The sequence below is a fragment of the Eucalyptus grandis genome, chromosome 5 (assembly GCF_016545825.1).
Source record: "Eucalyptus grandis isolate ANBG69807.140 chromosome 5, ASM1654582v1, whole genome shotgun sequence".
NCBI lineage: Eukaryota > Viridiplantae > Streptophyta > Magnoliopsida > Myrtales > Myrtaceae > Eucalyptus > Eucalyptus grandis.
In genome coordinates, this window is record NC_052616.1 from 58,160,932 (window position 1) to 58,182,140 (window position 21,209).

Here is a 21,209-nt window from a genome sequence, read left to right on the forward strand (position 1 = left end):
CGTTGACCGTTGACCGTTGACTTTGACCGTTAACTCGGAAAAAAAAAAAAGGATTTGTTTCTTTTTCAAAAATGTCTGTGGGTTAGAGGTAATCCATTTTTTATTCTGCATTTGTTGCATGAATCATGGAAAATTATGTATTTTCCATTTTGTTTATTGTGGATTAAAAGTGATCCATTTTAGTTTTGCATTTGTTGCAGAAACTATGATGCGTTATGCACGGATACCTGCAATCCCGAGAACGGACGAAGGAAGAGCTAAATTGAAAAGGCTGATGAAAGAGTTAGCTGATTATCGGTGGCTTGATGGTGATTTAAGTATCACATATGGTCAAGGTCAATCAGATGATACATGAAATCATCAGGAATGGTTATCTTATGCCGGATTTTGAGAAGGTGCCGGCTTTGATGAACACTCTTCCACCCGAATGGCAAGCAGTGTTAGATCGGCTATGGGAGGTCAGCGTGGTCCCGGATTATAGGAGACTAGTGGAAGCTTTTGTAAGAGAGTAGTACTATAGGATTGAGTTGGCCAAAACTTCAACCCTTAGATTGAGCACCACATGGCGCGAGTGAATGCGCCTTGGTGGCGACATGAGCTCTCCAAAAGTTTTTCCATGGTTGGCAAATGTGCCTTGATTTTCTCGGATACTTTGGTGATAGATTAGAAGGGACTTTCCCTATTTATTTCTTAGATTAGTTTGAGATGTTTTGAGTGTTGAATATCTCTTTCTATGTTGATATTTCTTTTTGGATATATTACTTAGTGTAATGAATTGTTGTATTATGTGAAAGCATTGTTATTCTATTGGATATTAAATTATCTGTTGCTTTATGTTATTGCTGATTGTTGTGGGTAGTTAGTTGTGGGTAGTTCATAGAAGTTTTTGTAACTTCACAGAATTTATTTTGCATAAGACAATTATATTAATAATAGTTTTAAGTTAGGATTTTTGGAGGATGATTGGAAACGTAGTGACCTTTTGATTCTGAAACCTTACTTGAAATTATTCATTGATATGATGGGTCTGTGCAAATTGGATGCATAAATGATAGGCATTAATTATTCGTGCATATATGTCGATGTGTTGATTGATGGATTCAGCAACTAAGGGCGTAATTGCTGATGTGAACGGCAACAATTGTGAAATATTGAATATGAAAATTCAATATGTGCTGGAAAAGCAAGAAGCACTAGAAGCTCTTGACCATGTTATGGAAGATCTTAAGGATGCTGTGCGCCACCTTGAGCTGGTAGAGGACCGCTTGATGGCATGTGAGTCGAAAATAGATATTTGCAATGCTGGTTCTAGCTCAGAAAGGGCTTTGAGCTCTAAGCGCAAACGTATTGATTCGTTCAATATGTGGGAAAGCAAAGGATCAAGTCCTTATTGCAAGAGATCAAGAGTTAACCAACACAAGAGACGAAAACGTCCTCAAGTGAAGAAAATGTCAAGGGTGAGGTGTTACAATTGTGACAAGAATGGTCATTATGCTCGCGACTGTCGTGAGCCAAAGAATGTATACACCTCTTGTACATTTGAGAACTTTGATTATGTGTCAAGTTCTGAATTATTGGCTGAATCCAATCCTTTGTGGACTGTAGATTTAGGAAAGACAGACCATGTAGCGAAGGATAGAGAATCATTCGTGGAATTCCGACGATACCGACTGGAACTAAGTGGATCTATGTGAGATATAACTTCATAAATGAAGTTAAAGGGATTGGCACCTGCCAATTGAACATGTGTGGTGGACGCATCTTGTTCCTACATGACGTTCCATATGCTCTAGAGATTCGTCGAAATTTAACGTCTGTTTTAGTGTTGATTAAACTTGTTCTTTATATGAACTTCCATAATAGAGGTGTAGATTTGTGTTTGGATACAAACTACTATAGTTGTGGTCACTTTCTGGATGGTTTCATTGTACTATATGTTGACTGTGGTGATGTCAATATTTGTTATTCCCTTGTTTCACGTCTCCTAATTCATATGATAATGATGTGATTATGTGGCATGCTAGACTTGGTCATATTGGCCAATAACGTATGAATAGACTAGCCAAAAATGGCTTGTTGGGCAACATTGAAAAAGTCGATTTGCCCATATGTGAGCATTGCCTAGTAGGGAAAACGACAAGGAAACCATTTGGAAAAGATAAAGAGCTGAATTTCCTCTGTATTTAATCCATTATGATGTCTGTGGTTCAATAAATGTGAGAAGAAGGCATGGGGCTGTTTATTTCATCACTTTTATAGATGATTATACTCGATTCGGATATGTCTATTTGATTTCTCATAAATTTGAAGCATTATGTTGTTTCAAAAGGTTTATGAACTTGGTTGAAAATCAATTAGACAATAAAATAAAAGTATTAAGATTCGATCGAGGTCGAGAATATTTATCCGATGAGTTCAGAAAATAATGTGATGAAAAGGAATAAAAATACAGTTGTCTATTCCATATACTCCTAAACAAAATGGTGTTGCGAGAGAGAAGAAACAGAACCCTACTTTGGAAATGGTTAGGTCCATGCTGGCGCATGCTAACTTACATATCACTTTTGGAGTGATGCGTTGTTAACTTGCTGCCTATATACTTAACCGGGTGCCTTTCAAATCAGTTAGTTCCACTCCATATGAGTTATGGACAGATAGAAAACCAGACTTAAATTTTCTTAAGCCATGGGGTTGTGCTGCCTATACTCATGAGTCCTCTCACAAGTTTGAGAAATTTGGTCCTAAAGGCAAGAAGAGTATTTTAATGAGATACTTCGAATACTCGAAAGGGTATGTGTTCATAGGTGAGCAGGGAAGTGAGAGTATAATTGAATTTGAATCATGGGATGTCACATTCTTAGTGGATGAATTTCCTAAGAATGGCGAAATAGGGGAAGTTTACTCCCTATTTAAAACCTTGGATCAATATAATGATATTAAAGGAGTTCGTCCAAGTGGGAGTAATATGAGAAGTGATGAATTGAATTCAACTCATTCTCAATTACAACCACATAATGAGATGATATCGTCATTATCTAATCCGAGTGGGAGCATAATGGAGAATGATGTGCTAAGTGTACATTCTCCCATATAGTGAACAAGTTGCCAAAGTATTCCCCGTCGACGTTTCGACATTGAATGGGAAACTTTTATGATTGCTCCACAAGATGAGGATGAGCCAAGAAATATTAATGAGGCTCTGAATTGCCCTAGTAAGGAAAAATGGATTTATGCAATGAAAGAGGAGATGGAGTCAATGAAATCAAACCAAGTCTAGGAACTGGTTGATCTTCCAAAAGGGACGCTTGAGCTATTGGGAACAAGTGGGTTCTCAAAATAAAGCGAAAAGCTGATGGCTCGATAGAAAGGCATAAGGCTCGCCTTGTGGCGAATGGGTATAATCAACAGGAAGGAATAGATTATGAAGATACGTTTTCTCCTATAGTAAGATTTATCTCGATTCGCATTATTCTAGCAATAATGGCTAGTATGGATCTTGAGTTACATCAGATGGATGTAAAGACTGCTTTCCTCAATAGAGAATTAGAGGAAGAAACATATATGGAACAACATGCTGGTTTCATAGTGAAAGGCCAAGAAGAAAAGGTATGTCGACTTTTGAGGTTGATATATGGCCTTAAGCAGTCGTTAAGACAATGGTATATACGATTTCATAATGCCATAATGCCATATGATTTTACAATGATAGATGAGGATCATTGTATATATATCAAAAGATCCATAGATCTATTTGTGATCATATCATTATATGTTGATGATATACCAATTGCCGGAAGCAATATGAAACTTGTCAATACTGTCAAGAGTTGGTTGTCTTCCAACTTTGAGATGAATGATATGGGATTGTAAACCCATAGACGCTCCTATTGCAAAAGGTGAAGGATTGAGCCATAGACTGTGTCCAAAGACTCCACAAGAGAAGGAACAAACGAAATATGTTCTTTATGCTAGTGCTATTGGGAGCTTGATGTACGCTATGATGTGTACAAGACCTGACATATGTTATGCAGTTGGAATGGTAAGTAGATACCAATCCAATCCAGGTCAAGCACATTGGAAAGCCGTTAAATGAATATTAAGGTATCTAAAGGGGATTGCTGATTATACGTTGAGTTATTATGGAAAGGATCTGCAACTCAAAGGCTATTCTGATGCTAATTGGAGAGGAGATTTAGATGAAAGAAAATCTACCTCACGGGTTTGTTTTATTACCGAATAATGGCACCATATGTTGGAGCAGTAAGAAACAAAAGTGTATAGCCTTGTCCACGATGGAAACTGAGTTCGTGGCATTATCAACAGCAATAAAAGAAGATGTTTGGCTTAAGAGATTATTAGATCATTTATGTGTTATTTGAAGTGCTGCAGATTCATTGTTGGTTAACTGTGATAGCCAAGCAGCAAAAGCGTACACCAAAAATCCAAAATATCATGGCAAGACCAAATATATAGATACCAAGTATACTTTTGTCAAGGATATGATTGCATGAAAAGATGTAAACTTAGAGTACATACTACGCATAGAATGGTAGCAGATCCTATGACAAAGCCAATACCTAGAGATGTGTTTTGTGGCCATATGAAATCTCTAGGATTGCGTAGAGGCTGATGTACTGAATATTGTAATTTCCCTAAGTGTTCACATTTATGAAATTTTGTTTTTCATTGATTAATGCCTATGAATCTTTGTTTGATCTTTATGCATATTAATACTCAGTGTATTATTTTAAGTTGAGAAAGTATGTCGGACAAATAAAAGATTAGCCCACTCACACGGGTAATCGCCTCTATTTATTGTGTGATAAATAGAGATGAGACTGTATTTAAGCTTATTATCTAGGTGATAATCGAGAGCTCAAGCTCAAAATACGCATGTCGCCTTAACTAAGTGTTAAGATGAGGACATAATACTCATGATGTTCGAAAGTAAAATACCCCACATATTTTACTTTATCTGTCTAAGATGCCAGATGTGAGTTCTGATGAATTTTGTAAAAGAGTAGATACGTGAACTCAAGTTAGACATTGGGTATGTCTGAACTGTCATCTGTACGGTATTGAAAAATGTAGACATACGCTCCATGGGAAAGGAGTTAATACCGTAATATGTATTTCATACTAATAAGACGACTATTAAGAGTGGCTAAAAGTTTGATCTCAACTTTTATGACGTGTAAGACTCTTGAGGAAAAGAGTTCCTCAAATTTTTTAGTGCCCTCATGACTTTTACTTATTCTCAAGGTTTCTATTTAGTGTTTGCTATCTTAGGATGTTGCCAATGGTCATGAGTTGATTCTATCTAATTGGACATTTCTAGAAAAGCAAGCTGAACTGAAATTGAGAGTTTGAAGGAAAGAGGAAGATCGATTTTGCAGAATCACATTGTAGTTTTGTATTAACTGGTCGACCAATTATGACTGTCTTTGTGATAATTATAATTGTGAATACAATATATATATATCATTGTTTAAAGGAGATCAAGAGAGATATAAATGTGATCGATCGATCTAGGGTACTGCATACTAAATCTACTCGGAGTGTGATGCCCATTATGAGCTGCTATATATTCCTAACAAATGTATAGCAACGAGTTCTCAAAGTATGCTGGTCGCACGGATTATTCACTGGTATGAATGTTGAAGAGAGGTAAAGAGAATCCTGTTCAGCCCACCATGTGCGAGTGGGAGATGATGGTTTTAATTGGTGATGGGCCTAAGGCCCGTCCGCCCATGATGGGCTCAAAAGGCCCGGCCCATGGGAATAGAGCCCGTGGATGGGGGAAGGTTTAAAAGGGAGGAGAGAGAGAGAGAGAGATGACACGGGTTGGAAACAGAAAACGAACGTACGTCTTTTCCCAATGCTCTCTCTCCCTCCAAAAAGAACAGTAAGCACAAGCCACGTTCTTCTTCCCTTCAAGGCGTCATCGGATCGAACAGCTCTCAGTTCCTCTTACTCTATCGACGTCGGTGTTTAATCTGTGGCTAACAAGGTACGCTCGAATCCGTGGTGTGCTTTACGATCGGTGATACGTGTTTTTCCCGGGCTTCATCTTCCGCATTGATTTAGGGGTTCGATTTAGTGTCGAATCCGGTTTTCGGGGATCCGTTATTCTCAACAAAATCCGCACCCAAAAGAACCTCCAACCTCCATAACCAAAGCCATTCCAATCCTCAAGCAATCCTCTCAAAACCATCGCATTAACACACTTGAAAAACACAAAAAATTAACGGCCGCATTACAAGCTTCCACTCTCTTAGTTTCTTCTTCTTCTTCTTCCTCCTCTTTGGGTTGTTCTTCGAAGCAAATGATCACTGCTTTGATCCAACTCACAAAGCCCTTGAAACTCAGCCTCATAAATGATCCAAGTGCTACGATCACGAAGAAGCTAGTCGAGGAATTGAGCACCAGGTATGGTTACACCTTCACGGAGCCACTCCGATGGACGTCACCCGGAAAGATAGGGTTTTGGAACCGTGCCTATCGCCTACTTCTTCTATCGAAACGATGAAGAAATTCTATGTGATCTTGGAGGCTGTTGAAGATAGAGTGGAGATGCACAATAACATCAGCGAGCAGCGAGACAAGCGGAATAAGCTCTGTTGAACTCGGTCAACATGATGACTCTCACTGCCACCACCACGGCAACGATGGCTGCGGCTGCGCCAGCTCCATCGCTGAGATTATGCTCCGCTCTCTTGTTTACAGCAGCCACCAGCATGTCTCTCGTCATGAGCAATATCCAGCCCTCACAGCTGGCTGAAGAGCAACGCAATGCCTCGAGGTTGTTCAAGCAGCTCCGGAGCGAGATCAAGTCAATGCTTGCGCTCCAATCTCCGACTGAACCAGATGTGAAGGAGATGATGGAGAAGGTGATGGGCCTTGATTGGGCTTATCCACTGCCTCTACTCGGAGCGATGCTCGAGAAGTTCCCTGTGAAATTTGAGCCCGCCGCATGGTGGCCTAGGGTTTCCAACAACAGCCGCCAATCCAAAGGGCAGAAAACTTTTGCAAATACCGAGCCAAACGGATGGAGCGAGGAGTTGGAATTGGAGATGAGAGCAATCGTCCAAGTCCTCAAGAGCAAAGACAAGAAAGATGTTGGAGAAATCTCTCTAGAGTGTTTTAAAGATGACAAAACGTTTCTATCGTCTAGTGCGGAAGGCATGCGGACCCTTGCCTTACGAAGACTTTCGGATCACCGAGACTCAAAGATACAAGACTCAAGACTCAAGACTATTCTCATTGCAGTTTCTAATCCGGCGACGAAGGCGATCCGAGCTAAAGTGTTTGGTTAAGGATTTGGTCTTATCGACTAGAGAAGATCTCTTTGCTGGATTTGATATAACGGATTATTTATTCGAAATCAAGATCGTTTGAAGATCCGATGATTGTGAAATATTCTTGAAAGGTTCTATTCTTGGAAACCAAGATCCGATTGTATGGGCGAACATGATTGATGGGCTATCGACATGTTCCTTTAATAGCTCGAATGATCTTCTTAATTGATTACGTCAACGGGAAGATTGGAAGAATTCCTTTAGTAAGTGCCAACGGGTATGATGGCATAAAGGAGTATAAAGGAAGACGTTCATTGTTCTAGTGTGTGCTCGATAGAGAAATTCCAGTACGAAGCTCCTTGATTATTAGTCGATTCATATTGAGCGAAATTGTACACGTAAAGAGAGTCTATACTTAGTGATACCTTGAGGGAGTGTGGTAGATCTTCTACACTGAGAAATCAAGGAAGAACAGTACTATAATATCTCTTTGTTCATAGTGGAATCCAGCCAGTGAGCTGTCAGTGCAGAAGAGTGGACGTAGGCTTGAAATAAGCTGAACCACTATAAATTTTGTGTTCAATTTTCTCTTCCCTACTCTCAGTCTTATTTTGATCGTTGTTTGTTTATTGATGAGAAAAATTGTCTCATTTCTATCAACTGTCTAGTATTGTGCAATTATCATAAGAAATTACACTTTATACCTATTCACCCCCCCTCTAGGTACTTATACTAGCCATATCAAAAGACTACTTGACGCTCGGAAATCTAGCGCTAAAACTGAATAAGATGTTGGCGGTCTCGGGTCCCCTACTCACCGGGATCGCTGCAACCACATCGACCTATGGTGGCTCGATGGCCACAACTTTGGCAGCCATTGCCGGTGCGATGGCGGCAATCGTCAACGGCTTTGAGTACGGAGGTCATGTTGGTATGGTCGTGGAGATGTACAGACATTGCGCAGGGTTCTTCGAGCTCATGGGAGAGACGATCGAAGCAACGCTCGAAGAGAGAGACTATAGCAAGAGAGAGAACGGAGAGATGTTCGAGATGAAGGTGGCGATGAAGCTGGGGCGGAGATTGTCGGAGCTCCGAGATTTAGCAAGAAAATCAATGGCTTCTTGTATAGAAGGGACTGAGGTGGATGAGTTCGGAAGCAAGCTTTTCTGAACTCCTTTGTACAAAGATATTCAGTGCACATATAATACAAGTGTCAAACATGAACGCTTTCATCTTTTAATTCTTGGCACATATAAATATAATTTGTGTGGCAGAGAAAGGAAAATGATCGAAGTATCGAAATTTTTGTTTCCCTTTTGATAATTGAAATCGATATATGCTTTAAGCTAGCGTGATACGGTACACTTTTTTCCACGATGTGGACGCAATCCAGTGGCTGAATTCTTGAATGTCTTCTGCCGAAAGCGGCTTTGAATTTTCTGATGGTGTTGACCTCATCGGCATCTCTTTGCCCTTTGTTTTTTAGCGTTGACTTTTTGCTTTGTTGTCCCCCCCCCCGGCCGAACAGCACTTTGAGCATACCTTAGTCCTTGATTACAGGGTTTAAGATGGCACGCGGAGTGGAGGTTGACCACATGCGTACCCCTACATAAACGGCTTTTGATACTATAACACGACATTTTTACATGCTAGAATGTCCAATCTAAACATTAAGCTAATAAGTAGAGAAAAGGCCAAATGTATATAATGAACATATCAATCTCATTAATGATGTAGATTGCTTAGAATCAGTTTTGCCCTCAAGGCATGTGTGTTCCTTAATGCTTGTGCTACTACTCCGTTCAAGCTCGAGCTCAGGCAATCCACTAGATTATATATGCTCCTAGTAACCTTTTGCCCCCTCGAACTATTACATACGTTACATAGATGAGCTCGTATTTTATTTAATTGCGAATATAAACTGACATAGTAGTAATTACCTTCGTAATAATTAAGACGATCTCCCTTAGTCAGTCTGAACATACAGTGGAACAAGGACGAATTTGCAGAAAATTTGGTCATAAAATAAGTACGCAGTCTTTGTGGGTAAGGGGCCACGCTACATAACAAAGTTACCTAAAAGTAATTAATCTTAAATATATGAACAGCCAGAAAGATATATATATATATATATATATATATATATATATATATATATTCATTTATATATTTATATATAAACATGCACGTGTACGCGCACGTGTGTTGCCCCTCACGTGTTCATCATCAAGAGATCTCGAATATTCGAGGTTTAAGGCTGAAATTAGATGACATAGCATGTCATCTCTGACTGGAGCGTCGTCGTTTTCCAGGCCTTTTTGCATTTTGCATCCTGTCTCTCCCATTCCCATAAGATTCAACGGCGCACTGCTTCGGTGTTTTCTTAAAGTTCACATTTTGCATGATTCTTTGACCATAGGAAAGTATACCTCTCGCCACGCGGGAGGAATTTTGAAGGATCTTTGAGGAACGGATCTCTTGATGACCTTTGGATGACAAGAGGGCCGATCTCACCCTTTTGATCGTAGAGTCCTTAGATTTTTGTATGTTGCGACATTTTATGTAGAGGTTATGAAAAGTTACTGTGAAATTACGGTCAATTAAAGATCCGAGAATTCCTTTCTTGAGAGATTTTGTATGGAAGTTATGAAAAGTTATCAGAAATTATGTCTGGTCGAGATCCGGGGATTCCTTTCTCGAGAGAATTTGTATAGAAGTTATGAAAAGTCTCTCTCGCTAGTATACCGGCGATGCATCAAGGGTAGGCAAAAAGGAGCATCTTAACAACGGTCATCTAATGCTTATCAACTCTTTCAAAAAGTTTTATGTTCACGGAAAAAACCATCTTCTTTTTATAATAAAATAATAGTCCCATATGTTCTAGTACCAAAATTAACATGCCTCCAAAGATGAATCCACGTGGAATTTGAGTGAATAATTTTCAATTTAGTCAAAAATCGAAGTTAAACCAAAGTGAGCAATTTAAGCTCCTTTTCTTTGTTACAAGAATCAAGGAATGAAAGAATCATGTTAATGAGCCTAACTTGTACATGTTACATTATGTACTCCACTAATCTTGCTCAAAAGAGAGTTTCAGAAAAGCTTGCTTCCGAACTCGTCCACCTCAGTCCCTTGTAGACAAGAAGCCATTGATTTTCTTGCCAGGTCTCGAAGCTGCGACAAGCTCCGCCCCAGCTTCATCGCCACCTTCATCTCGAACATCTCTGCCTTCTCTCGCTTATCGTAGTCTCTCTCCTCGAGCGTCGCTTCGATCGTCTCTTCCATGAGCTTGAAGAACCCCGCGTTGTTTCTGTACATCTCAACGACCATGCCGACTTGTGCTCCATGCTCGAAGCCATTGATGATTGCCGCCATGGCACCAGCAATGGCTGCCACTGTTGTGGCTGTCGAGCCACCATAGGTCGAGGTGGCTGCGGCGATCCCAGTGAGTAGGGGACCCAAAACCGCCAACGTCTTATTCAATTTTAGAGCTAAATTTCCGAGCCTCAAGTAGTCTTTCTTGTCTTTGCTCTTGAGGACTTGGACGATTGCTCTCATCTCCACTGCCAGCTCCTCGCTCCATCCGTTTCGCTCAGTGTTCGTGAAGGTTTTGTGCCCTTGGGATTGGCGGTGGTGGCCGGAAACCATTGGCCACCACACAGCGGGCTCAAATTTCGCAGGGAACTTCTCGATCATCTTTCCAAGCAGAGCCAGCGGAAAAGCTCTATCAAGCGCCAGCACCTTCTCCATCGTCTCCTTAACGTCTGACTCAGTCGGAGATTGCTGCACGAGCATCGACTTTATCTCGCTCTGAAGCTGCTTGAACAACCTCGAGGCATTGCGTTGCTCTTCAGCCAGCTGCGAGGGCTGGATTTTGCTCATCACGAGCGACATCCCGGTGGCGGCAGTAAATAAGAGAGCAGAGCATGCTTTCAGTGATGGAGCCGGCACAGCCGCAGCCATGGCCGCCGTGGTGGTGGCAGTGAGGGTCATCATGTTGACCGAGTTCAATAGGAGCTTGTTCCAGTTGTCCCGCTGCTTGCCGATGTTATCGTGCATCTCCACTCTATCTTCAACAGCCTCCAGGATCGCATAGAGCTTCGTGGTTGTTTCGACAGAAGAAGTAGGCGATCGGCTAGGGGAACGGCGCCGCTCAGAAGGACTAACTTTCTCCACGACCTCCATTTGCAAGGGCTCCGTGATGGTGTAACCGTTCCTGTTGCTGAACTCCTCCACCAGCTTCCGCGTCATCGCCGAGCTCGCATCAGAGAGGCGGAGTTTAGGAGCTTCGGGACATGGATTGAAGCGGAGACCCTTCTCTTCGAAGGAGAACCCGAAGAGGAAGAAGGGATCAAGAGTGAGGAAGCTTGCAAAGCGGCCATCAATGGAGGCGATCTGTCTTGTGTCGTGGGTTTCGAGAGGGTTTGGTTGAGAATCTGGAGTGGGTTTGGTTATGGATGTTGGAGGTTCCCATCTCGGTTTGCACTTATATAAGCTGGAGCGAGGGACGTGAAAGCGAGGGAGAAGAGGTCGTAAGCTGCGGAAAGCGTTGACTGGGGAACGCAGGGGTTTGACTCACAGCTCCGTAGTTTGACGCGTTCGTGGGGACTTTTTCAATATTGCATATTAGGGTTCAGCTTCAACCGTCAAGTTCAACGGCCCCGCTTTTAGCCCATTCAAAGGCTCGTTGTCAAGCAGTTTGCCCGGGTCTAGGCCAGGGTCTGATCTCTTCTTGCTCTTGCATAAAATCACAAGAACCATGACCCCACCTTGCACATGTTTGACCTAAACCCAAAGATTAGTAAATATTCAAACGCCCGATTAATTTTTAAAAATATTAATTAATTTCTTGGATTTTTTTTTTTAAATTGTGCTTAAGTTCTTGGAAGCAAATGTCAAATTGTTATTTGCATTTTCTTTATTCCAATTGTGCTCTTATGATGCATGGATTTCTATATCCTTAGCCTAGTTAGGAATTGAATCCTAGGACTCGCAATTGGTATAAAATGCTATATAAATGCTTTATTTGAAGTTTAAACAAAATTAGGTACCAATAGGGCATTAGTTGGTGTGATCAAATCCCCAATTCTAATTTCTCTTGTTACGTAGGAGTAAAATATTTCTCTTAGTCTCCGACAAGGAAGCGCTTTGGTGTAGATGGGTCCATTCCACGTTCTTAAAAAACAAGAATTTTTGGGTTGCTAGGAAGCCAACTTCTGGCTCCTGGGCCTGGAAGAGCTTGTTGACCCTAAGAAGGAATTTCAGGATGGCCTTCGTCTGGAAAATTGGCGATGGCCAAACAACCTCTCTACGTGGTTTGACAAGCTGGCATCCTAGAGGGCCCTTGAACTGTTCTTTTCAGACTCTCTTATCTATAGTTCGGGGCTCTCTAGACAAGCTTGTGTTCTGACCTCTTCTCGAGATGCTGGCCAAGCTCTTAGATTGGTGCTTCAATCGTGGGGGCAACCTCTTCCGACCACGACGAATGACCCGGATCGTTGCTGTTGGCGAGGAAGCTCTTCGGGCCAATTCACTATGGCATCGGCGTGGAACTTCATCGGGAAGAAGAGGACGCGGGTCCACTGGTACTCCTTTGTATGGGACAACGCCATAGTGCCTCGATATCAACTTAATCTTTGGCTCATGGCCAGACGTAGGCTTCCAACCCAGGACCTCCTTTTGGCCTATGGTATTATTGGAAATGCTACCTGTGCATTTTGCAAGAATGTGCCACGACTCTCTTGACCACTTGTTTTTGACTGCTTTGTGTCACGGCTAGCGTTGCCTTCTTTTGGGCGTCCGGATGCAATTTACCACAGGCGCAACGAGAGGTTGGGGGGGAGAATTTCAGGTGGGCAACTACCTATTTGATGGGGAAAGATTTCTATAAGTGCATAGCCCGTTTTTCATTTGGCGCGTTGTGTCATATCATTTGGAAGAATAGGAATGCCATCATCTTTAGAGACCAGCCTCTCTCTATTCCGGCCATTAAAACCACATCTTTAAAGTGGTTCGCGACAAGGCTATCACCTTCGGGAACGTCGAAGACAATTTCAGAAACGAAGGCTGCAGAGAAGTTGGAGTCTAGACCCGATTATTTTCAATGGGGACCCTTAGGTCCTAGATCGGCGATGGCCTCCTCTTTGTTTTTTGTCTCGCTTGATAGCTGGTCGAGCTAGCCGTGCTTAGTTTGGCCTTGTTGTTGTTGTTGTTGTGCCGCCTCTGCGGCTTTTTGCATCTCGTCACCCTTCCACTTCTTTTGGTACTACATTTGGAGTGCAAGTTACTGGTGACGAGATCTTTTTGTACATTTGGCTTTTCTTAATATATATCTTACCTTTACCAAAAAAAATATATATTTCTCTTAGTATTTTACTTGAGTTTCTAATTAACCCATCACAAATCAATTAGTGGTGAATCCTAATTGAAATTGACTTGCAGGTTAATAATTTGGAAACAAGTCGCAAATTGGTGAATTTGAGATATCGCACTAAGCCTAGACTTAGCCAGCCATTAGTCTCCATGCACCCACAAGAGGGCTCACAGGAGGTCATGACATCATGACAAGGTATCAACCACTCTTCATTCACAAGCTGGGAGTTCGAATTCCTAACCTGACTATCTTGAACAATTTGTTGCTCTAGAGAATGCCTTTTTTTTTTCTTTTTTTCTTTTTTGGTAAAGGGTAAGAATATATAGCTTGAACCAACCATTACAAAAGATCTGACACTACAAAACTTGCACTCAACAAAACAACAAGATAGTCAAAATGAGTGGAAGGGAGCCGAATGCAAAAGAGGACCGCAAGAGCAGGCTGAGGAAGCGGAAACAACCAAAACAATGGTCAAAGGAAAGGGAAAGCAGTGGGAGGCCATAGAAGGCCACAGAAGGACCGCATGCCTTTTTGCTCACGCTTGGCAAAGACATTGACTTGGTTTTGGGTGAACCGGTCGTTTCGTCACGCTTGGCGAGTTCTTGATTGTGACAGAACATGCTTGTCTTAAATTAATTAATTGCCTTATTTTACTGCATTTCAGATAAATAGAAAAATTTTAAATAATATATTTATTAATTTCTTGGATTTTCTTTTATAAAATTTGTGCATTAATTCTTGGAAGCAAATGCCAAATTGTTATTTGCATTTTCTTTCTTCCAATTGTGCCCTTATGATGCATGGATTTCCTTAGCCTAGCTAGGAATTGAATCCTAGGACACGCGATTGATATAAAATGCTACATAAATGGTTTATTTGAAGTTTAAATAAGATTAAGTACTGAAAGAGCATTAGTAAATGTGATCAAGTCCCCAATCCTAATTTCTCTAGTTACGCATGAATAAAATATTTCCCTAGTATTTTACTTAGGTTTCTAATTGACCTACTACAAATTGATTGGTGATTAATCTAAATAAAATTAATTTGCAGATTAAAAACTTGGACCATAAAGTCGCAAATTGGTGAACATGGGAGAACCCGCGCTATGCCTAGACTTAGCCAGCCATTAGTCTCTGCACCCCCGCAGGAGGGCTTAGAGGAGGCCGTGACAAGGTATCCACCAATCTTCATTCACAAGCTGGGAGTTCGATTTCCTGACATGACCGTTCGTCTTGAACGTTTTGTTGCTCTAGAGCATGCCTTTTTGCTCACGCTTGGCGAAGACTTTTGACTTGTTTTGGGTGAACTGGACGTTTCGTCGCGCTTGGCGAGGACTTCTTGATTTGTAACAAAACATGCCTGCCTTGAAAAGAAGACAAATTACAAAAGGCCTCTTCATTTTACATCGCGCACGCGGACTTCGCATTATAAATCCGTACCCGAAAAGAACCTCCAATCTCCATAACCAAAGCCATTCCAATCCTCAAGCAATCCTCTCAAAACCATCGCATTTACACACTTGAAAAAATCAAAAATAAAAATAAAAATAAAAAATGGCCGCATTACAAGCTTCCACTTTCTTAGAGTCCGTTCGTTTGAGGAAAATATCATGTTTCGGAAGATATTTTCTGGAAGTCATTTTCAGGAAAATGACTCATTTTCCGATGTTTTGCCAAAATCTAAAATTTAAGTGGAAAATATTTTCCACTGTTCGTTAACTCATTTAATTGTTAGGAAAAATTATCAAAAATTGAATTTGAATATTTTTAATTGACCAAAAAATTAATTTTATTTTTATATTTTTAAAAAAAATGAAATTTAATTATTTATATTTTAAAAAAATCGAAATTTTTTATTATTATTTTTCTTTCTTTTTCTTTTTTTTTTTCTTTCCTCCTTCCTCCTTCCTCCTTCCTCCTTCTTCTTCCTCCTCCTTCGCTACATTTTGCCTCCTTCTTGCCCGACGATGGCCGCCGCAGCCAACCAAGACCCGGTGGCGAGATCCGGCGAGCTCGAGGCTCGGCCCGATCTCGCCCGAGCTCGCTGCGAGCTCGCGGATCTAGCGGTGGAGCTTGGGCTCTGATCTAGGCAAGCCCGAGCTCCGCTGCCAGATTTGGCGAGTTCGCGGCTCGCCGTGAGCTCGGCGAGCTTGCGGCGAGCTTAGGCGGGCCGAGCCTCGCCCGGCTCGCCGGATCAGCGAGCCGCGAGCTCCGCCCAAGCCAGCAATAGCTCCGCCTCACCCAATCGGGCGAGGCCGGCAAGGTTGCCGGCTGCGGGTGATCGCCGGACGCCGCCGTGGCCAGTTGCTAGCCACCGCCAAAGAAGAAGATGAAAAGGAAAGAAAGAAAAGAAAAAAAGAAAAGAAAAGAAATTAAAAACTCGATTTAAAAATAAAGAAAAAGAAAAAGAAAGCATAAAAATAAAACGAAAATGTATTAATAAAAAGAAGTAAGAGGAAAGAAGTCATGGAAAATGTTTTCCACTTTTGAAAACGTTTTCCTCAAGTTGTTTTTTCTAATGATGGAAAACATTTTCTAACTAGTTCATTTTCCGTGAAACGAACACCGGAAAATTCGGAAAACATTTTCTCGGAAGTCATTTTCCGCAAAACGAACGGACCCTTAGTTTCTTCTTCTTCTTCCTCCTCTTTGGGTTGTTCTTCAAAGCGAATGATCACTGCTTTGATCCAACTCACAAAGCCCTTGAAACTCAGCCTCATAAATGATCCAAGTGCTACGATCACGAAGAAGCTAGTCGAGGAATTGAGCACCAGGTATGGTTACACCTTCACGGAGCCACTACTGATGGACGTCACCCAGAAAGATAGGGTTTTGGAACCGTGCCTATCGCCTACTTCTTCTATCGAAACGATGAAGAAATTCTATGTGATCTTGGAGGCTGTCGAAGATAGAATGGAGATGCACAATAACATCGGCGAGCAGCGAGACAACTGGAATAAGCTCCTGTTGAACTCGGTCAACATGATGACTCTCACTGCCACCACCACGGCAGCGATGGCTGCGGCTGCGCCAGCTCCATCGCTGAGATTATGCTCCGCTCTCTTGTTTACGGAAGCCACCAGCATGTCTGTCATCATGAGAAAAATCCAGCCCTCACAGCTGGCTGAAGAGCAACGCAATGCCTCGAGGTTGTTCAAGCAGCTCCGGAGCGAGATCAAGTCAATGCTTGCGCTCCAATCTCCGACTGAACCAGACGTGAAGGAGATGATGGAGAAGGTGCTGGCCCTTGATTGGGCTTATCCACTGCCTCTGCTCGGAGCGATGCTCGAGAAGTTCCCTGTGAAATTTGAGCCCGCCGCATGGTGGCCTGGGGTTTCCAACAACAGCCGCCAATCCAAAGGGCAGAAAACTTTTGCAAATACCGAGCCAAACGGATGGAGCGAGGAGCTGGAATTGGAGATGAGAGCAATCGTCCAAGTCCTCAAGAGCAAAGACAAGAAAGACTACTTGACGCTCGGAAATCTGGCGCTAAAACTAAATAAGATGTTGGCGGTCTTGGGTCCCCTACTCACTGGGATCGCTGCAGCCACCTCGACCTATGGTGGCTCGACAGCCACAACTTTGGCAGCCATTGCTGGTGCGATGGCTGCAATCGTCAACGGCTTTGAGCACGGAGGTCAAGTTGGTATGGTCGGGGAGATGTACAGAAACTGTGCAGGGTTCTTCGAGCTCATGGGAGAGACGATCGAAGCAACGCTCGAAGAGAGCCTTTAGCAGGAGAGAGAACGGAGAGATGTTCGAGATGAAGGTGGCGATGAAGCTGGGGCGGGGCTTGTCAGAGCTCCGAGACTTGGCAAGAAAATCAATGGCTTCTTGTATAGAAGGGACTGAGGTGGATGAGTTCGGAAGCAAGCTTTTCTGAACTCCTTTGTACAAAGATATTCAGTGCACATATAATACAAGTGTCAAACATGAACACTTCATTCTTTAATTCTTGGCACATATAAATATAATGTGTGTGGCAGAGAAAGTAAAATGATCCAAGTATCGAAATTCTTGTTTCCCTTTTGATAATTGAAATCAATATACGGTTTAAGCTAGCTTGATACGGTACACTTTTTTTCCACGATGTGGATGCAATCCAGTGGTTGAATTCTTGAATGTCTTCTGCCGAAAGCGGCTTTGAATTGTCTGATGGTGTAGACCTCATTGGCATCTCTTTGCCCTTTAGAACAGCACTTTCAGCATACCTTAGTTCTTGATTACAGGGTTTAAGATGGCACGCGGAGTGGAGGGAGACCACATGCGTACCCCTAGATAAACGGCTTTTGATACTATAACACGACATTTTAACATGCTAGAATGTCCAATCTAAATATTAAGCTAATAAGTAGAGAAAGGTCAAAATGTATATAATGAACTTATAAATCTCATTAATGATGTAGATTGCTCAACGATTTTGGTCTTTTATGTCAATCGTTGTGGCTTAGAATCGGTTTTGCCCTCAAGGCATGTGTGTTCCTTAATGCTTGTGCAACTACTCCGTTCAAGTTCGAGCTCAGGCAATCCACTAGATTATATATGCTCCTAGTAAGCTTTTGCCCCCTCGAACTATTACATACGTTACATAGATGAGCTCGTATTTTATTTAATTGCGACACCTTCCCTACTATATAAATTGACATCGTAGTAATTACCCTCGTAATAATTAAGACGATCTCCCTTAGTCAGTCTGAACATACAGTGGAACAAGGACGAATTTGCAGAAAATTTGGTCATAAAATAAGTACGCAGTCTTTGTGGGTAAGGGACCGCGCTACATAACAAAGTTACCTAAAAATAATTAATCTTAAATATATGAACAGCCAGAAATATAAATATAAATAAATATATATATATATATATATATAAACATGCACGTGTACGCGCACGTGTGTTGCCCCTCACGTGTTCATCATCAAGTGATCTCGAATGTTCGAGGTTTAAGGCTGAAATGAAATGACATAGCATGTCATCTCTGACTGGAGCGTCGTCATTTTCCAGGTCTTTTTGCATTTTGCATCCTGTCTCTCCCATTCCCATAAGATTCAACGGCGCACTGCTTCGTTGTTTTCTTAAAGTTCACATTTTGCATGATTCTTTGACCATAGGGAAGTATACCTCTCCCCACGCGGGAGGAATTTTGAAGGATCTTTGAGGAACGGATCTCTTGATGACCTTAGGATGACAAGAGGGCCGATCTCACCCGTTTGATCGTAGAGTACTTAGATTTTTGTATGTTGCGACATTTTATGTAGAGGTTACGAAAAGTTACTGTGAAATTACGGCCAATTAAAGATCCGAGAATTCCTTTCTTGAGAGATTTTGTATGGAAGTTATGAAAAGTTACCAGAAATTATGTCTGGTCGAGATCCGGGGATTCCTTTCTCGAGAGAATTTGTATAGAAGTTATGAAAATTTCCTCTCTCGCTAGTATACCGGCGATGCATCAAGGGTAGGCAAAAAGGAGCATCTTAACAACGGTCATCTAATGCTTATCAGCTCTTTCAAAAAGTTTTATGTTCACGGAAAAAACCATCTTCTTTTTATAATAAAATAATAGTCGCATATGTTCTAGTACCAAAATTAACGTGCCTCCAAAGATGAATCCACGTGGAATTTGAGTGAATAATTTTCAATTTAGTCAAAAATCGAAGTTAAACCAAAGTGAGCAATTTAAGCTCCTTTTCTTTGTTACAAGAATCAAGGAATGAAAGAATCATGTTAATGAGCCTAACTTGTACATGTTACATTATGTACTCCACTAATCTTGCTCAAAAGAGAGTTTCAGAAAAGCTTGCTTCCGAACTCGTCCACCTCAGTCCCTTGTAGACAAGAAGCCATTGATTTTCTTGCCAGGTCTCGAAGCTGCGACAAGCTCCGCCCCAGCTTCATCGCCACCTTCATCTCGAACATCTCTGCGTTCTCTCGCTTGTCGTAGTCTCTCTCCTCGAGCGTCGCTTCGATCGTCTCTTCCATGAGCTTGAAGAACCCCGCGTTGTTTCTGTACATGTCAACGACCATGCCGACTTGTGCTCCATGCTCGAAGCTGTTGACAATAGCCGCCATTGCACCGGCGATGGCTGCCACCGTTGTGGCTGTTGAGCCGCCGAAGGCTGAGCAGGCTGTGGCGATCCCAGTGAGTAGGGGACCCAAAACCGCCAACGTCTTATTCAATTTTAGAGCTAAATTTCCGAGCCTCAAGTAGTCTTTCTTGTCTTTGCTCTTGAGGACTTGGACGATTGCTCTCATCTCCACTGCCAGCTCCTCGCTCCATCCGTTTCGCTCAGTGTTCGTGAAGGTTTTGTGCCCTTGGGATTGGCGGTGGTGGCCGGAAACCATTGGCCACCACACAGCGGGTTCAAATTTCGCAGGGAACTTCTCGATCATCTTTCCAAGCAGAGCCAGCGGAAAAGCTCTATCAAGCGCCAGCACCTTCTCCATCGTCTCCTTAACGTCTGACTCAGTCGGAGATTGCTGCACGAGCATCGACTTTATCTCGCTCTGAAGCTGCTTGAACAACCTCGAGGCATTGCGTTGCTCTTCAGCCAGCTGCGAGGGCTGGATTTTGCTCATCACGAGCGACATCCCGGTGGCGGCAGTAAATAAGAGAGCAGAGCATGCTTTCAGTGATGGAGCCGGCACAGCCGCAGCCATGGCCGCCGTGGTGGTGGCAGTGAGGGTCATCATGTTGACCGAGTTCAATAGGAGCTTGTTCCAGTTGTCCCGCTGCTTGCCGATGTTATCGTGCATCTCCACTCTATCTTCAACAGCCTCCAGGATCGCATAGAGCTTCATGGTTGTTTCGACTGAAGAAGTAGGCGATCGGCTAGGCGAACGGCGCCGCTCAGAAGGACTAACTTTCTCCACGACCTCCATTTGCAAGGGCTCCGTGATGGTGTAACCGTTCCTGTTGCTGAACTCCTCCACCAGCTTCCGCGTCATCGCCGAGCTCGCATCGGAGAGGCGGAGTTTAGGGAGCTTCGGGACATGGATTGAAGCTGAGACCCTTCTCTTCGAAGGACAACCCGAAGAGGAAGAAGGGATCAAGAGTGAGGAAGCTTGCAAAGCGGCCATCAATGGAGGCGATCTGTCTTGTGTCGTCGGTTTCGAGAGGGTTTGGTTGAGAATCTGGAGTGGGTTTGGTTATGGATGTTGGAGGTTCCCATCTCGGTTTGCACTTATATAAGCTGAAGCAAGGGACGGGAAAGCGAGGGAGAAGAGGTCGTAAGCTGCGGAGAACGTTGACTGGGGAACGCAGGGGTTTGACTCAGCCAGCTCCGTAGTTTGACGCGTTCGTAGGGACGTTTTCAATATTGCATATTAGGGTTCAGCTTCAACCGTCAAGTTCAACGGCCCCGCTTTTAGCCCATTCAAAGGCTCGTTCTCAAGCAGTTTGCCCGGGTCTAGGCCAGGGTCTGATCTCTTCTTGCTCTTGCATAAAATCACAAGAACCATGACCCCACCTTGCACATGTTTGACCTAAACCCAAAGATTAGTAACGATTCAAACGCCCGATTATTATGGTTGTACAAAATG

At 42.5% G+C, this 21,209-nt stretch overlaps 4 protein-coding genes across 4 annotated transcripts; 2 read left to right on the plus strand and 2 right to left on the minus strand.

Annotated features, from left to right (window-relative positions):
* The first annotated feature begins 6,668 nt into the window (after nucleotides 1-6,668).
* Nucleotides 6,669-8,468, plus strand: LOC104447574 (probable F-box protein At4g22030). The gene is made up of 2 exons (XM_039313972.1): nucleotides 6,669-7,118; nucleotides 8,022-8,468. The coding sequence occupies exons 1-2, from the start codon at nucleotides 6,669-6,671 to the stop codon at nucleotides 8,466-8,468; spliced, it is 897 nt and encodes a 298-aa protein (XP_039169906.1).
* A 1,923-nt stretch (nucleotides 8,469-10,391) lies between these two features.
* Nucleotides 10,392-12,910, minus strand: LOC120294076 (probable F-box protein At4g22030). Its single transcript, XM_039313973.1, has 2 exons — nucleotides 12,766-12,910; nucleotides 10,392-11,734 (listed from the first exon to the last, which is right to left on the minus strand). The coding sequence occupies exons 1-2, from the start codon at nucleotides 12,908-12,910 to the stop codon at nucleotides 10,392-10,394; spliced, it is 1,488 nt and encodes a 495-aa protein (XP_039169907.1).
* A 3,430-nt stretch (nucleotides 12,911-16,340) lies between these two features.
* LOC104447576 (probable F-box protein At4g22030) lies at nucleotides 16,341-17,553 on the plus strand. The gene is given in 2 exon segments (XM_039313975.1): nucleotides 16,341-17,384; nucleotides 17,386-17,553. Coding segments are annotated over 2 exon segments (1,212 nt in total).
* A 1,830-nt stretch (nucleotides 17,554-19,383) lies between these two features.
* LOC104447572 (probable F-box protein At4g22030) lies at nucleotides 19,384-20,790 on the minus strand. Its single transcript, XM_010061293.3, has one exon. It carries the CDS (start codon nucleotides 20,745-20,747, stop codon nucleotides 19,458-19,460), a length of 1,290 nt encoding a protein of 429 aa, XP_010059595.2. The 5' UTR covers nucleotides 20,748-20,790; the 3' UTR covers nucleotides 19,384-19,457.
* Nucleotides 20,791-21,209: the final 419 nt, after the last annotated feature.